Below are 15,247 nucleotides of genomic sequence, written 5' to 3'. Positions count from 1 at the left end.
AAAGGAACCGAGATCTTAGAGTGGTAAACCTATATTTCAAGTTTCATTGAAATCGGATAAAAATTGTGACCTGTAGAGTGTTCACAAACAATCGTGGACGTCCGGACGGACGGACAGGGGCGACGACAATATACGTCCACATGAAAATGTGGGCGTATAAAAATATTATATTTAGCACAACATATTTTCACAAGTAGTATAAAAGTTATTATATTCAGCACAATTCATTTTCATAAAAAGTTTCGAATGGATTCATGTCAGGCGTAGTGGCAATCGAATTAAATGAAAATCGAATTTTATTTACATCTATTTAAAATCTCACCTTAGTAATACCATCTTTTCACCAACATTATGATATACTTACATGTTAAGTAGCATCCAAATAGTTATACTTAGCACATTTTATTAAGAAGCATCTACGTTATTATATTCAGCACAAAAATATATCAAAAATATAATAATCAATGATTTCAGCAGTTATTATATTCAGCAGAATATATTAACATAGGTATCAATAGTAGTATCAAAGTTATTTTTTCTATTACAGTACATTTGCATAAGTAGTATAATGTTCCAGATAATGGTCAATCGCATCAAAGCAAAATTTGAGTTGTTCCTGAAAATATATAAACAAAGTCTAGAATGTAGATGCAAAGTGAACAATTGGAAATATGGATCAGCACATCAATATGTAACAAATAATTCACACTGATGTTGTGTGGCTGTGGTGCGTTGGTTCGATCCCGGTGTGGGCCAGGAACATGTCTCTTGATTTTCCTGGTGCAGGACGAGTGGAAATGTAATGAAATGGGGATTTAAATTCTAATAAAGACGGGCATACGCCATACAATGTGCTATGAGGGATATGTGCCCGAACAGCACTCAAATGTGTACACGGAACCTCGGGTTTTCGTCCCATCCGAACGACTAGACACAGCTGTCCTTGTCAAGCCCTCCATCCTCCACCGCTGACAAGCGGAAACTACACCGGAAAATCTCGATGAACTTTCTCTGCTAACTCCACTATCCCCGGACGGATGGACTGACAGCGAAATGGTGTTTAACGTCCCACGTGTCTGTGTGTGTGAGTTAGTTGTATTTTACGTCCGCTTCCACCGAGGTGATATCGCAGACATCCCACGTGTCTGTCACCAACTGGGTTATATTTGATATTTGTATTTGTGTCAGATATAAAACTTACATAAGATGTAATAATTTGTGGTCTGGAAGCTCTAAGTTGTAGTATTGTCTGTAATACACTGACATCTTGTTCTATTGTTAATCTCTCTAATATAGCAGCCAATACACAAAATATACCTCCTTTAGTAACACCATCCCTAATATACAACAAATACACATTTAAAATCAGTTTGAGAATAAACAGTCAAATCTCTCGTGAAACCTTTTGTGTATAAAACCTACCATTAAACACATTTCAAATTTGGGGGGTTGGGATGGCCTAGTGGTCTAGAGTGTCACACTTCGACCTCTATCTGGCCGGTCACCTCTGGCTTGCGGCTGTGGTTTCGATCCCTGGTGTGAGCGTATGTGGCATGGAGATAGGGGCGCCTTCTCAACCTCGTGGGTTTACTCCGGGTACTCCGGTTTCCTCCCACACGAAAGACCCCTGCGCGTGCGCTAAGATCATGAAAATAAAAAAAAAAAAAAGACAACTTGTCTGCGATATCACCTTCGGTGGAAGCGGACGTTAAACACTAACAACAACAACAACAACATTTCAAATCACTAAATTTTACCAATAATTTTTGAAACTTTTGTGCATAAAAACCTACGCTAGTATTTAACAAATAATATACAAAAAAAAACAACAAAAAAACACAACACATATTCATTAATCTTTTGTTTTTTAATATATATCCTTTTTGTATACTCACCGACAAACAACAACCAATGGATTACTATTTTCGTAACTTGACTTAACATGTTCAAGTACATTAATCAATGAAATGAAGGATTCTGGTGTCTGTTGTTGATTGTTCCAGAATTTACATTCGTATACTGTAACTGTTTGATTTACATTTGCCTGATAGTATTTAAAAGAAAATAACACCATATTAATTTAAGCAATGAAAAATTTTAAAGGATAACTAATATTGTAACAAAATAAAACCCGGAGTTAAGTTAGTTATTAATCATAACTGTATCATAGCTGTATGTTGTTTAATTTTACAGAAATAAAGCTATAGTTCAATTTTACATAATTAAATAGACGTGCCGAGGATTTGGTGGGTTTTTAAAGGTAACGGTGACCTATAACCAGATAATACTTTTGAGTAGATATCTATAGGAATACAGGAATAGCCAAGATTACCAATTTCCGTGTAAATTGAAAATATCATGGACAGGAAACGCCAAAGTATTGCCAAAAATTGTCAATTTTCGTGGTAATTGAATATATCTAGCAAAATCAGGACCAGGAAGCACAATGTTTATAGCTATTTAAAGAATTTGAGAATTTCAAGGCTTTTCAAAATGATACTGAAATTGCTAATTAAACAAGCCAACAGTGAGGCTGATGTCCCCCGCCGAAATCCCCAAATAAATAAATGACACATATTAATTAATCGCACATCTATTTTTTCCCAAAAGTATCGAGCAATCAAACTGATTATCAACTATACACTAAGTTTCATCACTCTGTATCAGATAGAATCAAAGTTATCTTGTCCCAAAGCATCGAACAAGGAAATTGCTTATCTCTGCTCAGCTTTAGCTCGATATGTTAATCATTGAACTAAGTCAAGAAGAACATCTACATCAAGTTTAAACATTCTACCTCAATTAGAAGCAGAGTTGTTATGTTCGAAAGTCTTGACCAATCAAAATGCTTATTGCTCCTTAGCCTAAGCAGACAATTCTCATCATCGAACTTAGTCAAGGTATTGATGTAATGAAACTATACACCAAGTTTCATCACTCTCACTTAATTAGAACTGCCTATCAAATTGCCTATCTCTACTTACCATAAGCTGAAAATCCTCATCTTCGCACTCTATCAAGGCATTGACCTCATAAACACCAACACCAAGTTTGAAAATTCTAGCTCAATTAGAAGAAGAGTTATTGTGTTCCAAAGTTTCGGCCAATCAAATTGCTTATCGCTCTGCTTACCCTGAGTAGAAAATGCTCAATATTGAACTTAGTCAAGGTATTGATGTAATGAAACTATACACCAAGTTTCATCACTCTCACTTAATTGGAAATAAAGTTATCGTGTCCCAAAGCATCAACCAATCCAATTGCTTATCTGTACTTACCCCAGACAGAAAATGCTCATCTTCACACTCCATCAAGGCATTGACCTAATAAACACCTACGCCAAGTTTGAACATTTTAGCTCAATTAGAAGGAGAGTTATTGTGTTCCAAAGTCTCGGCCTATCAAATTGCTTATCGCTCTGCTTACCATGAGCAGAAAATGCTCATTATCGAACTTAGTCAAGGTATTGATGTAATGAAACTATACACCAAGTGCCATCACTCTCACTTAATTAGAACTAAAGTCATCGTGTCCCAAAGCATCAACCAATCAAATTGCTTATCTTTGCTTACCCTAAGCAGAAAATGCTCATCTTCGAACTCCATCAAGGCATTGACCTAATAAACACCTACACCAAGTTTGAACATTCTAGGTCAATTAGAAGGAGAGTTATTGTGTCCCAATAAGTGTGACGGACAGACAGACAGACGGACGAACCCATTTTACTAGTCCCCTGCTTTCTTCGAAAGGCGGGGCACAATAAAGTGTCCTAAATATATAAGATGCAATAATGTAGACAAACGATGCTAGGTGTTTTGTTTTTAAATTGGGCAGTCTGTAAATTAAAACAAGGATCCTTTTTCGTTTAATTCCTGATATATCAATTCGATAGTCTGTTACTATATTCCGCGAATTAGCGGAACGGAACTTGTAATTATATATGAGTTGATGACGTGTTGGTATTGGTTTTCAACTTACATCTTCTTCCTTGTTGATTTTATAGGTCACTATTGAATAATCATCACCATTCTGTGTGTCACTAGATTTGGTTATAGAAAAATCACCGCACATCAGTTTAGTTTCCGGGAGATACTGACCTATATCCTAAATATAGAAATAAATATATTGAACTACTAATATTAACTGATATACTATGATATAACAAGTAGCAAATCAGTTGTAATATGTTTAGCCAAATATTATACCCCTTTTTCGATATTTAAATAGTTCAAAGTTATGCGGCTACAATAAGACCAAATCCCTATAAGAGTCTAAATATAACCACCGTGTAATAGTCCATCAAGGATCCAGCAATTTAAGAATCAATGTTGATTTAATACACGTTTTAAACTTCAAATGATTAATAGTTTCACATGGCAGTAATATTCACCTTCGATATTTCTTGACCATGATCTAGATCTACGATTATGTAAGATTCAGTTTGTATAACCATTCTCCAGAAATCTATAACAGTATCTGGTAATGGTGTCTGTGTTAATATATACGCTTGTTTCTTTCTGTAGCTCTATAAAATATAATCCATGAAAATATTGATTTGTAACACGTATACGAGTACAAACAGTTAATTTATAAAGATATAATCCATGAAAACACTCCAAAGTGTATGATTTTTAACTTATAAGGCATATATATAAACAATTAATGCATACATGTAGCATTTAACTACAGTCATATAAACTGTTAATATTATACTATAGAGGTATCATTTGTTAACATGGATATAATATAACTGTTAATGTATACAGGTATCATTTACAGGTATATAATCTGTTAATGTATACAGGTATCATTTACTTACAGGTATATATACAGCGTTGATATAATCTGTTGAGTTACCATTAGAAGATGATATAACAAGAAACGGTCGAGCACTTTCACCTAAATAAACACTATCAGTTAGGAACATTTTCATAGACATTATATTATTTGATTTATAAATTCTGTGAATTAAACGGTTATTTTGTAAAATGAATGTTCGTTCGAAAAATATAACTAAATGTTACTGATAGTGCCTTTGATTTTTTTACAGGTTTTGATTTCACACGGTGTGTGCTAATGTGCAAATTGAAAACGAAAATCTACTTGATAAGAGCCACACTTTTTTGGTATTTTTCATAAGGAGATTAAACATCTTTAGTATAGAGAGATCAGAACACGCGAACTAACTTGGATTTAAAATTTTCGGGGGTGGGGGGGTGGATGGCCGAATGGTTAGTGCGTGCGCGCTGTATCACAAGATTCGATTTCCCGGGTGAACGTGACAAAGAGTAGGGTCACCTGTTCAACCTCGTGGGTTTTCTTCGGGTCTTCCGGTTTCCCCCCACTGCTAAAGACCCCTACGCCCAAGCGATTGATTGAAATGAAATTGAACCATATTATGTTATTCCCGAAATGACCTAGTTTGTGTCGAGTTGACGTTAAACCCCATTTCTCTCTCTGTTAAAATTTTCTTTCAAATTTCTTAATACGTGTAACGTACTTACTGGCTAATATTGACATGTTTCTATTTTTATTTTTGTTTTCATCCAACAAAGCAGAATAACAATCATCCTTCGAGTGTACTGGACTGACCTCCATCATCATCTGTAATCCCCGGCAAAATCAAAACATATATAAAATTGGTTCGAATACAATAGGGGCCAAATGATACTGCATGGATATATATATGCTCGTAATATATGTGAATTTCTACCACATCTATAGAATTTCTGACATGAAAGTTTCTCTCAATAAGTATCAGCGTCCAGATCATATAGGTATTATTTGGGTCGAGTCGTTTGGGAAGCACATTTCTACTTGTGCTCCTAAAACAGGAAATTTCATCGTCTTTATTTATCTAGTCAAATAGCGCAAATCAGAATATTCCCACTTACTTCAAATTTTTGTTCTAGGATACATTTTCCAGATGTTTGCATTTTAAGCAGATCTTTGTAGATTGTCTTGTAATCAGCTATAGATGTTGTTATATTTCCAGCTATATACCATTCTAAGATTGCCTCGTGTAAAAATATATACTGATCCTACAATAATAACAGGCTTACTTTCAATCTAGATACAGACTTTAGTTCTGTAAATATAATCGTCATGGGATTGTGATATGGCATTTATTATAAGCAGCCGATTGTGCATGGGTGATTGTTCATAAGAAAAAACTGAAGCCAGAAAAATAATGTAGGAAAATCAGTAATTTAACAGATCACCTACCAATGTCTGAACCATATTGACTCTTTCTGTTCTCATCTGTGAAATACATTTAATAACATCTACTGAATCTTCAGCTTTACCTTCTTCAATAAGATAATCTAAAGCTAAAAATGTTCCCGTTCTTCCTATACCAGCACTGTAATATAACACGTTAATACATATATAATAACATTTCGTCAGTAAGATAACCTATATCCATGTTCCACCTATACTAGCACTGTGACATAATATAATCTATAGCTACGAGGGCTGGCCGAAAGATTCTAAGCCTATCGGTGACCTGTACAACGTCGATGGCTTGCATTAATTTTCTACATAGTCCCATTCGAGGTGTGCACACTTTGGCCAGCGATATGTTGCAGAGCCTGGATACCGACCAAGAGGAAATCTTCTTCAACCTCCCCAACAAAGTCGTTCACAGCTGGCATGACCTCATCATTACTATGAGAATGACGACCGACTAGTTTCTTTTTCATTTTTGGAAACATCCATGGTTACAAATTTGGCTAAAAAATATCAGAATCTGCTTCAAAACGGCGTATATTGTCATTGTCTTGCAGAAACTTTAGTCATTCCTTACATGTCCCTGTTGCTCCTGTAACATCTTTGATGTATAACAAGATACGATAAGTTGTTTCACAACCCTTCTTTTAGAAGATAATTAAGTTTCTTTCTATTCCATAACTGTAACATTATATTGTTTATATAGTAGTACCTCCTCTGTGAGACACTTTCTGAATCGGCACAGTAAATCAATACCACGTACACCTAGAAATCTTCATACATGTACTAGCAATAGCAATCGAATACAAATAATGGGAAACAATCGACCAATCAATGTTTGTGATACTGTACTTAGGAAACAATATAAATGTAAAATTTCTTTTATTTTACTTATATTAAGGTGATAACTATCGGCAACCCCAACCCAACCCTCATTGACAACCTGCAACACTACCACTATAGTGCTAACACTAGTACTAGTCATGTCAAGCTTGATATTCACCGACTGTTATATGAACGGAACATAACAGAACTTTATTTACAACTCAGATCAAATACATGACATATATGAGTGATAGGTTATTTACATATTTACAAGATGGAGGCTTTTAATTCCTTAGTCAAAGGACAAAAATGTGTTAAGTATTATCTTTAAGAACATACATAATTTTATAGTTATTGACTGTTTGCTTGAATTAAAAAGTTTATTATATTTAAAAGTATTAGGTCTTGTATAATAATATCTGGATATATAGTTTTTACGTTCTGTAATAAAATAAGTGTAATTCAATAAGCAGTGATATTCATCACCGACAGTATTTAATTCACATAAAGGACAAATTCTTTCTTCAAAATCTACATTTATCCATCTCCCGACCTCGATAGAGAGTTTATGGTTTTATTTATAATTATTCGGCAATGAGATAAGATACGGTTCTAATATCGTATATTAGATGCTTAACATTATAATCTCATATTGTAAATACTACCTGCAGTGTACAACCATTGGTCCAGGATGTGATGTTGGTGATTTGTTCACCTTGTTTCTGAATTCTACCAATGATGATGCATTAGCAGGAACTCCTTTATCAGGCCAGGACGTATAATGGTAATGTTTAATGGTCCGAGGATTACATCCTTCCTATTAAAACATTAGTTGAAGGATTGGATAAAAACACAAATCATTTATTTCCTTTTAAATTAAATACCAATTTGGCTGTAACAATTTGAATTTGTTTATCTTTAAAATATTTTATTATGATTTAGCCCCTGTTCGGGACAAAATTTCCATATTGAAATCTGTAAACATAGGTTTCAGCTCGTCGAAATAATCATTAAATTGCTGCCATTTATTTTCGCAGAGCCTTAAAATCCCTACACAGATCTCTGTAAATTACACGATTTCTTAGATACGTCCCATAATAATGTAATCTAGTGCGCTTAAGTTATGGCTATCCCTTTCGCAACCGAATATTCGATAACCGTGATTGTTTATCAATCTGCCAATCTGTGTACTTGATTTTAAAACATAGATTATAAAATATCACAGGAACCATTCCACGAAAAGTCAACGCTTCGAAATAAAGTCATAATTGTTTTAAGCCATTGTTCTTGAAACTCCTAAGCACATGTTCCAAAGAACCCTATATTTACTACCTTCGAGTTTGTCTTAACGTATTACTTACTTTAGTTATCTGCAATGTTCTGATAATGAAATGGGCAAAGACATCTTCTGCTAAAAGTTTCACAGAAATTTTCTTGAATGTTTTCAGTTTTCCATTCGTCGGCCAATATTTCAAACACTTTACCTACCAAAAGATATGAATTACTTTGTATTTTTAATCGGAGATATTAGTAACTGTTTACGAAAAACCTTATCTTGTCAGTCAGATACATATGTATCAATTGATTTCACTAGTGTAATTATCAGTTACAATAATTTGAGCAATGCAATGTTACTGTCTAAACTACCGTATACATACATGACCGAGTTCTTGTGGATTGGTAACCATAGCAATTGTTCCTGACTTCACATCCCATATCATCCTCATAAATTCGTTAATATTAACATCGTTTGGACCTGTTGATTAAGTTTATATAATTTGACACATCAATAAAACAGAAGCTATCGGTAGCGCCCGAACTAGATTGTATGTGGATTGGTAGACTTTAAATTCTATATTGATGTATCTTATGCTTATTTTTTAGTATATCTGCGGGAATATACCTACTAGATACCTACCTACACATGGCTGTGCATGTTATATATGGTTCATTAGCTCCATTTTAAAGAATGAGAACATAAGCCAAAAAGATTGCTCGAAAAATGTGGGGTTGCCAAAATATACATTTTGCCCACCACCTGTAAGAACTGGTCGGAGAACGCCTAGTTAGTCGACTGGGTTCCCGCGCCACTAGAAACAACAACTTTAGAAAAGGTATGGGTTAATTAATAATACCACGTTCAGAACAGTATCATATACTATTCAAAAAAAGTAGGGGATATTTGATTTTGGGGGCATAATACTAAAATATGCAAATGACTACGAAAAAAGTCACTATAGAACCTAACAGAAGAAACATTTCCAGTTACATGTGACGCCCAAACGCACCAATAGCTACCGCATGGAATGCATGTGATGCTTGGGATCATCATGGGGGTCCAACCCAAGATTTGCACGACTCTGACTTTGAATGTTACAGTCATTGTGGCATTGAATTCCAGGGTGGAAACATCAGTTTCATTGTTTTAGTGACCAGAAAACAAATTTTGATATGCGTCGGCTTACCCAAAATGAAAGGTTACGTGCCCTTGGCATGCTACAGATCGGCACAACACAGGCGGTTGTGGCGCGGACGATGAATGTTTCTCAGTCTGTCATAAGCAGGCTATGGTCCAGATACCGTGATACACAATATGTACAGGACAGACCACGCTCAGGTCGACCAAGGGCGACAACTCAAGCCCAGGATCGATTTATCCGTACCTTGGCCTTGAGAAATCGTGTCATCACAGCAAATCAGATCAGCGCTCGTCTTCAAACAGACACTGGTGTGAGAGTGAGTGGCCAGACGATTCGGAATCGACTGCATAGGGGTCACCTTCGCGCCCGACGTCCTCGCGTGATCCCTTGTTTGAGAGATCATCACATTCAGGCAAGACGTCGTTGGTGTAGGGATCGTCAACACTGGGATAATCGACGCTGGAGCAATGTGATGTTTTCAGATGAGTCAAGGTTCACTGTTGATTTTTTGGACAGACGTAGGAGGGTGTGGCGTCGTCGAAACGAGCGCTTCCAAGACGTTAACGTCATCAGACATGATCGATTTGGGGGTGGTTCTGTTATGGTGTGGGGAGGCATCACTGTTGTTGGAAGAACGGCTTTACATGTTGTTACAGGGCGTGTTACAGGCCAGTACTACCGGGACAACATCTTGGCAGTCCATGTTGTGCCGTTCGCACGACGTCATGGCCGCCGTTTCATCTTCCAGGATCACAACGCAAGATGTCACAGGGCCAGGATCGTTACAGGTTACCTCCAACAACAGAACATCACCACATTACCTTGGCCAGCACTGAGTCTCGACCTCTCCCCAATCGAGCATGTCTGGGACATGCTTGGACAGAGGTTACGTCAACGTCAACAACGTCCTGCCAATGTCCAAGAACTTGCTGCTGCGTTGCAACAGGAATGGGACAATCTGGACCAAAATGACCTTAGACGTCTCATTAGGAGTATGCCACGTCGGATCAATGCTTGTTTGGCAAACAGAGGAGGATTTACCCGTTACTGACTTGGTTGTGATGCTGTGGTAACTTTGCTGTTTGACCCCGGGTATCATTTTACCCTTATAATGGTCAGTCTGTGCCTTACTTAGTCTAACGATCATTTGGAATAAATCGATGAATGTGAACTTCATTTCATTTTGTCATTTGTTTCTTCGTCAGTTTCATTAGGTGACTTTAATAACACTTAAAAATCAAATATCCCCTACTTTTTTTGAATAGTATATATATTCTATTCAAGGAATGTCTCTTCTTACGATTGTCCCTCTGATCTTACGATTGGTTTTGGTCTTGTTCCAATAGGGGGCAATTTTCCATATCACGTGACTATCACCTGATATATCGAAAATACCATTTGATCGGTAGGGGGCCGATCTCAGTTGGGGGCGCCGAGGCTATTTGCCCGAAAATTTTCTTTGTCACCCGAATTTTCGGAATGAATCATTCAATAACTACAGCCAGTTTTCCACAAAGCTGTGATGGTTGTTTAATTTTACAATTATACAATTATATTTCTATGATATATGGTCTTATTCCATGATGTTTGTGCCCGAAAAACGGAAATACATTGTCCGAACGATGGTCGGTTCAGACCGCCTCCTACGGCTATGGATATACATGTACTAATAACAATAGGGTACTTCTAATGCTCTAAACCCCAAATACTAATTATAAGATGCTCATAGCGTTACAAAACGTATATCGAGCAGTACCATTTTGAATAGCAACGGCTTTAAATAACAGCTAGATCAGGCCTTCTGTTACTTGTACAAGACGGCATTATTTCCGACCAGTGGCAATTTGTAGAGTCCTTACGGAATTAAAACAACACAAAATCATAACAAAACGAAGACATGATAATATGAATGTGGAACGAAAGAAATCTAATATTTACCTTGTGAAGCTATATATTTATTCTTTGTGTTACCATACCCCTGTAAAACATACAAGCATATTTCAAATGGTAAATTTTCTACATGTATAATATACAATGTTAGTCAATTCAGGCGACAGGAACGTGGTCTTTCAGATCTTAAATAAACAGGCTAACCTTTTCTGTGGCAAACTGGGTGAATATGATAATCATTGTATGTTATAAATGGTTTATATATATACTTACGGTGATATAACAGGCATTGACATAATCGGAAGTAGGATCATTGTTTTCAATCTCTAATTTAACTCTGGTATGGTCAACTGAAGAAGAAAAAAATGAACATAGACTGGGTCTTGTTCCGCTTCCCTCAAGCTAGCTTTACAATCGTCTAAAGAAATCCTACCGAGCGTGTTATAAACCTTAAAGCCGAGATAACACCACTTTTACGATCAATCAATTCTGAATACGATTTTGATACTAATTTAAGGGGAGCTGACTTAGGGATTTACGGTCGAAATCCCTTCAATTTGTCCAGTGGAAAGCGTTACTAAGAGGACCCAACGAGTTGTTCTTTGAAGATATCCATCAAAGATTATGTCCGGTATTGAACGTTAAAAGAAAATTTTAAAAAACCCACCGAGAATGTTGTACACAAGCTATAAATAACAAAATATGACCGAGAGATAACTTCTTCTTAAAGGAGACGAACGAAGAGGAACTTATGTTTCAAGAGTACAATATAAGTATGTGACTTTAGGTCGCTTTTGTTAAACATACATTATGCAAGAGCTAAATCTGTCTATTGCAGGTCTTTTTTTAGGCCTGAAATGTTATCTAAATTATTAATTAGAAATTAATCAACTTATCCAGACCATAATCAACTCTAGATGGCATCGCTAGCCTGCGATCTTAAGTGGATTGTGATTCGATTTCCTGCATAACTTTCCTTCTCGATTAAACGATTAAATGGATAATCGAGACTATGCTGTTTAACGTACTGACTTTAGTAATGATGACCGAGGCTAGGCAGATATAAATAAAATAAAACCAAGTACGAACAATCCAAACCATAAGACAGAATTTGAAGTCCTAAAAAACGTTATAGGCAAAATAGTGTATTCAAGCAAAATAGTGTAATCAGCAAATGGACTGCTCCTCGTGTACAAAATACACGACAAACAGTGGTAACAGGTGTCCGGAAGAGTAAGCTTACCCTGCCTGGCGCCACACCCACCATAGCTGCATCTAAACTATTAGTCAAATGTCGGTAAAATAGCGTGATTGGCCAATGAACTATCGGTATGCAAAATGCACGCGATGAACTGTGTTAACGATGTAGTAGACATTATCAGGGAGATAGTAATAGTATACGTGTCAGTTAAATATATCTAGAATAATAGCCGAGAGAGACACGTTATATTTACCAATCAAATCAATATGACGGCCATAAAACTTTTTAAAGGTTTTAATAAGTTTAGTGCGCAAGTATCCTTGTAGTTGAAGATTAGATGACAAATGCCTCGATCTACTTAAAAAATCAGAATAAAAGGAACAACTTCTCGCGTAACGATTTAGCTGAGACACAAACACTCCATAAGCTGGTGATATTGGAATGTTACTACTAAAAATGGAAAGTTAACAATCGGAAAGTCAAAGTCATCACGTTTATCGTGCAATTTAACACTCAGTTTATGGCAATTGTCAAAATCGAGACGCAGATCCAAATAGGAAGCGTAATTGTCACTGTCAGTGGTGTTTTTAATTTCGAGCTCATCAGAATATATGAATTCTACATAATCACTAAATTTAGGATTATTAAGTGATAAAACGTCATCGATATATCGATAAGTTAAATTAAAAAGTCTGACTGATCGTTTATTAGTTTTTACGAGCGTCTGTATGTAATCGGCTTCGTACGAATAGAGAAACAGATCAGCAAGCAAAGGTGCACAGTTGGTGCCCATGGGAATGCCAACCACTTGCTGATATATTTCCCCTCCAAATTCAACAAAGTTGTTATCAATTAAAAAATCCAACATCTGAATTATCTTGATGGCCGTGAATTTGTTTTTGGAATCACTGTGATTCTTAACGAAATATGTAGAATTGTAATTTACAACTAAATATTGATATCTCGCAGTACCTGATTTAGACGAAAAGACACTTGTGAATAATGTCTTTCAACCGGGCTTTTAATTTACTATGGGGAATTTTAGTGTACAAAGTAGAAAAGTCAAACGTTTGAATAGATGAGACTGAAGCAAGGGATCTAGATTGCAAACCATCAAGTAATTTTATTCGCTTAGTTCTCGGTTCATAGTGGATCAATTTGAATGAACTTTTCAGCAAATTGCCTTTACGTTATTTAGTACTTAATTATTATAGTGAGAACTGCCAACTCGTTATTGAATCTCCCATAATGTATCTTTAAGTCCATACGTTTATTTACATTTAGATCTCAAACCCATTCGTACTAATGTTGATATTTTTTTATTTTAAAGCTCAGGGTTATTTAGAAAATAAAATAAACCAAAAATTTGGATTGTTTACTACCAAACACGATTTAACACAAGATTAGCTAGACTACATTCTCTTTGGGCACGTGCTGATGATTGATAAGAATGTTGGGGGTTGGTCCATGTCGATCGAGCATAAAGGGATCTTAATTTATTATAGTAAGGGATAATGAGATGAAATGAAATGAGATTTGAACCAAGGCGGTGCTAGTCATACTCGCACTCACACTTTAAGAAATAAAGTAAGATTTTTTTTCTAATAAATTCTCTACTGGCAAAGCATAATACACCAGGGACGTCGGAAAATGCAACATGCTGAATAAGACAGCAGTCAAGGCACACGGGTTAGGGGTGAATGTAGGTCTGGGATTGCTTCTTTAGCCTAATATTGGAATTAACTTACATGCACAGATATTCTTGTATCTGTTTTTCGGTCGATTTACTTCATTCAGACAAACATCATGAGGCGAACACAAACCTTTTGGTAGATTCTGTGATAAAAAACAGAATGAATTAACTATTGTTTATCTTTCCAATTTGGGAGTTGGGGGTAACAGGAAATAAATTGAATTGAAATGGGGTTTAACGTCCCACTTTTCTGCTCCGATTGGGCTAATGAAGACGGACATACGCTACGGCCTACTCCTATATTGAATTCCAACTGCCAAGGGATCTTTTACGTGCACATCAATCTGTACACAGGACCTCGGTTTTTCGTACCATCCGAATGACTAGACAGATGCTGCCCGTGTCAGGCCTCCGCCCTGCACCACGCCGGTAAATCCGGATGAACTTTCTCACCCAACACCAGGATTGAACCAGTGTCTTACTCACTTAGCCACCGTGGCTCTAGTGGAGGAAACGGGAGGACCTGGTGAAAACTCACGAACTTGGGCAGGTGACGTTACCTATTCTCACATACAAGTCGGGTTCCAAAACCACGACACTTGACTCAATGATATGACCATATGATGTGGAAAGCTGTATAAAGCTATAATTATTAAAGCTCTATCTGTCAGAACACTATAGTTATAACTTCTCTATTATCACCCGTTCTCTAGTTGGCAGGTGTTTTGTGCTCACTTTTGTATTAAGTAAAACATTCTGAGTTTCTGTTTACGTTCACCTACCTCATATTGTAGTTTGAAGGCTTTCGTCATTTTCTTTCTTTGAATTATTTCCCACAAATCTTTCAATTCAATGCGAGTAGATGGTAGATTTTCATATACACCAGAATTAGGTAAGTTAGAATACATTACCACTTCATTACCGCCTTCACCAACATCTTCTTTAATGATCAATTTTTTTCACATTTTCATACACACCAAGATTAGGTTA

The 15,247-nt window shown here is 36.2% G+C and overlaps 1 protein-coding gene and 1 long non-coding RNA gene across 2 annotated transcripts; both read right to left on the bottom strand.

Annotated features, from left to right (window-relative positions):
* Positions 1-541: 541 nt before the first annotated feature.
* Positions 542-7,735, bottom strand: LOC126817494 (receptor-type tyrosine-protein phosphatase S-like). Its single transcript, XM_056100249.1, has 7 exons — positions 7,719-7,735; positions 6,226-6,361; positions 5,895-6,041; positions 3,979-4,104; positions 1,896-2,044; positions 1,202-1,337; positions 542-616 (listed from the first exon to the last, which is right to left on the bottom strand). The coding sequence occupies exons 1-7, from the start codon at positions 7,733-7,735 to the stop codon at positions 542-544; spliced, it is 786 nt and encodes a 261-aa protein (XP_055956224.1).
* Position 7,736: 1 nt separating this feature from the next.
* Positions 7,737-15,096, bottom strand: LOC126817492 (uncharacterized). The gene is made up of 7 exons (XR_007679029.2): positions 15,040-15,096; positions 14,313-14,400; positions 11,637-11,713; positions 11,412-11,451; positions 8,712-8,809; positions 8,415-8,537; positions 7,737-7,870 (listed from the first exon to the last, which is right to left on the bottom strand). It is a non-coding gene; the product is annotated as an uncharacterized LOC126817492 (long non-coding RNA).
* Positions 15,097-15,247: the final 151 nt, after the last annotated feature.

This window comes from Patella vulgata, chromosome 4 (genome assembly GCF_932274485.2).
Source record: "Patella vulgata chromosome 4, xgPatVulg1.2, whole genome shotgun sequence".
Classification (NCBI taxonomy): domain Eukaryota; kingdom Metazoa; phylum Mollusca; class Gastropoda; family Patellidae; genus Patella; species Patella vulgata.
Note: the sequence above shows the minus strand (reverse complement) of the source record. Positions and strands in the feature narration are given on the sequence as shown.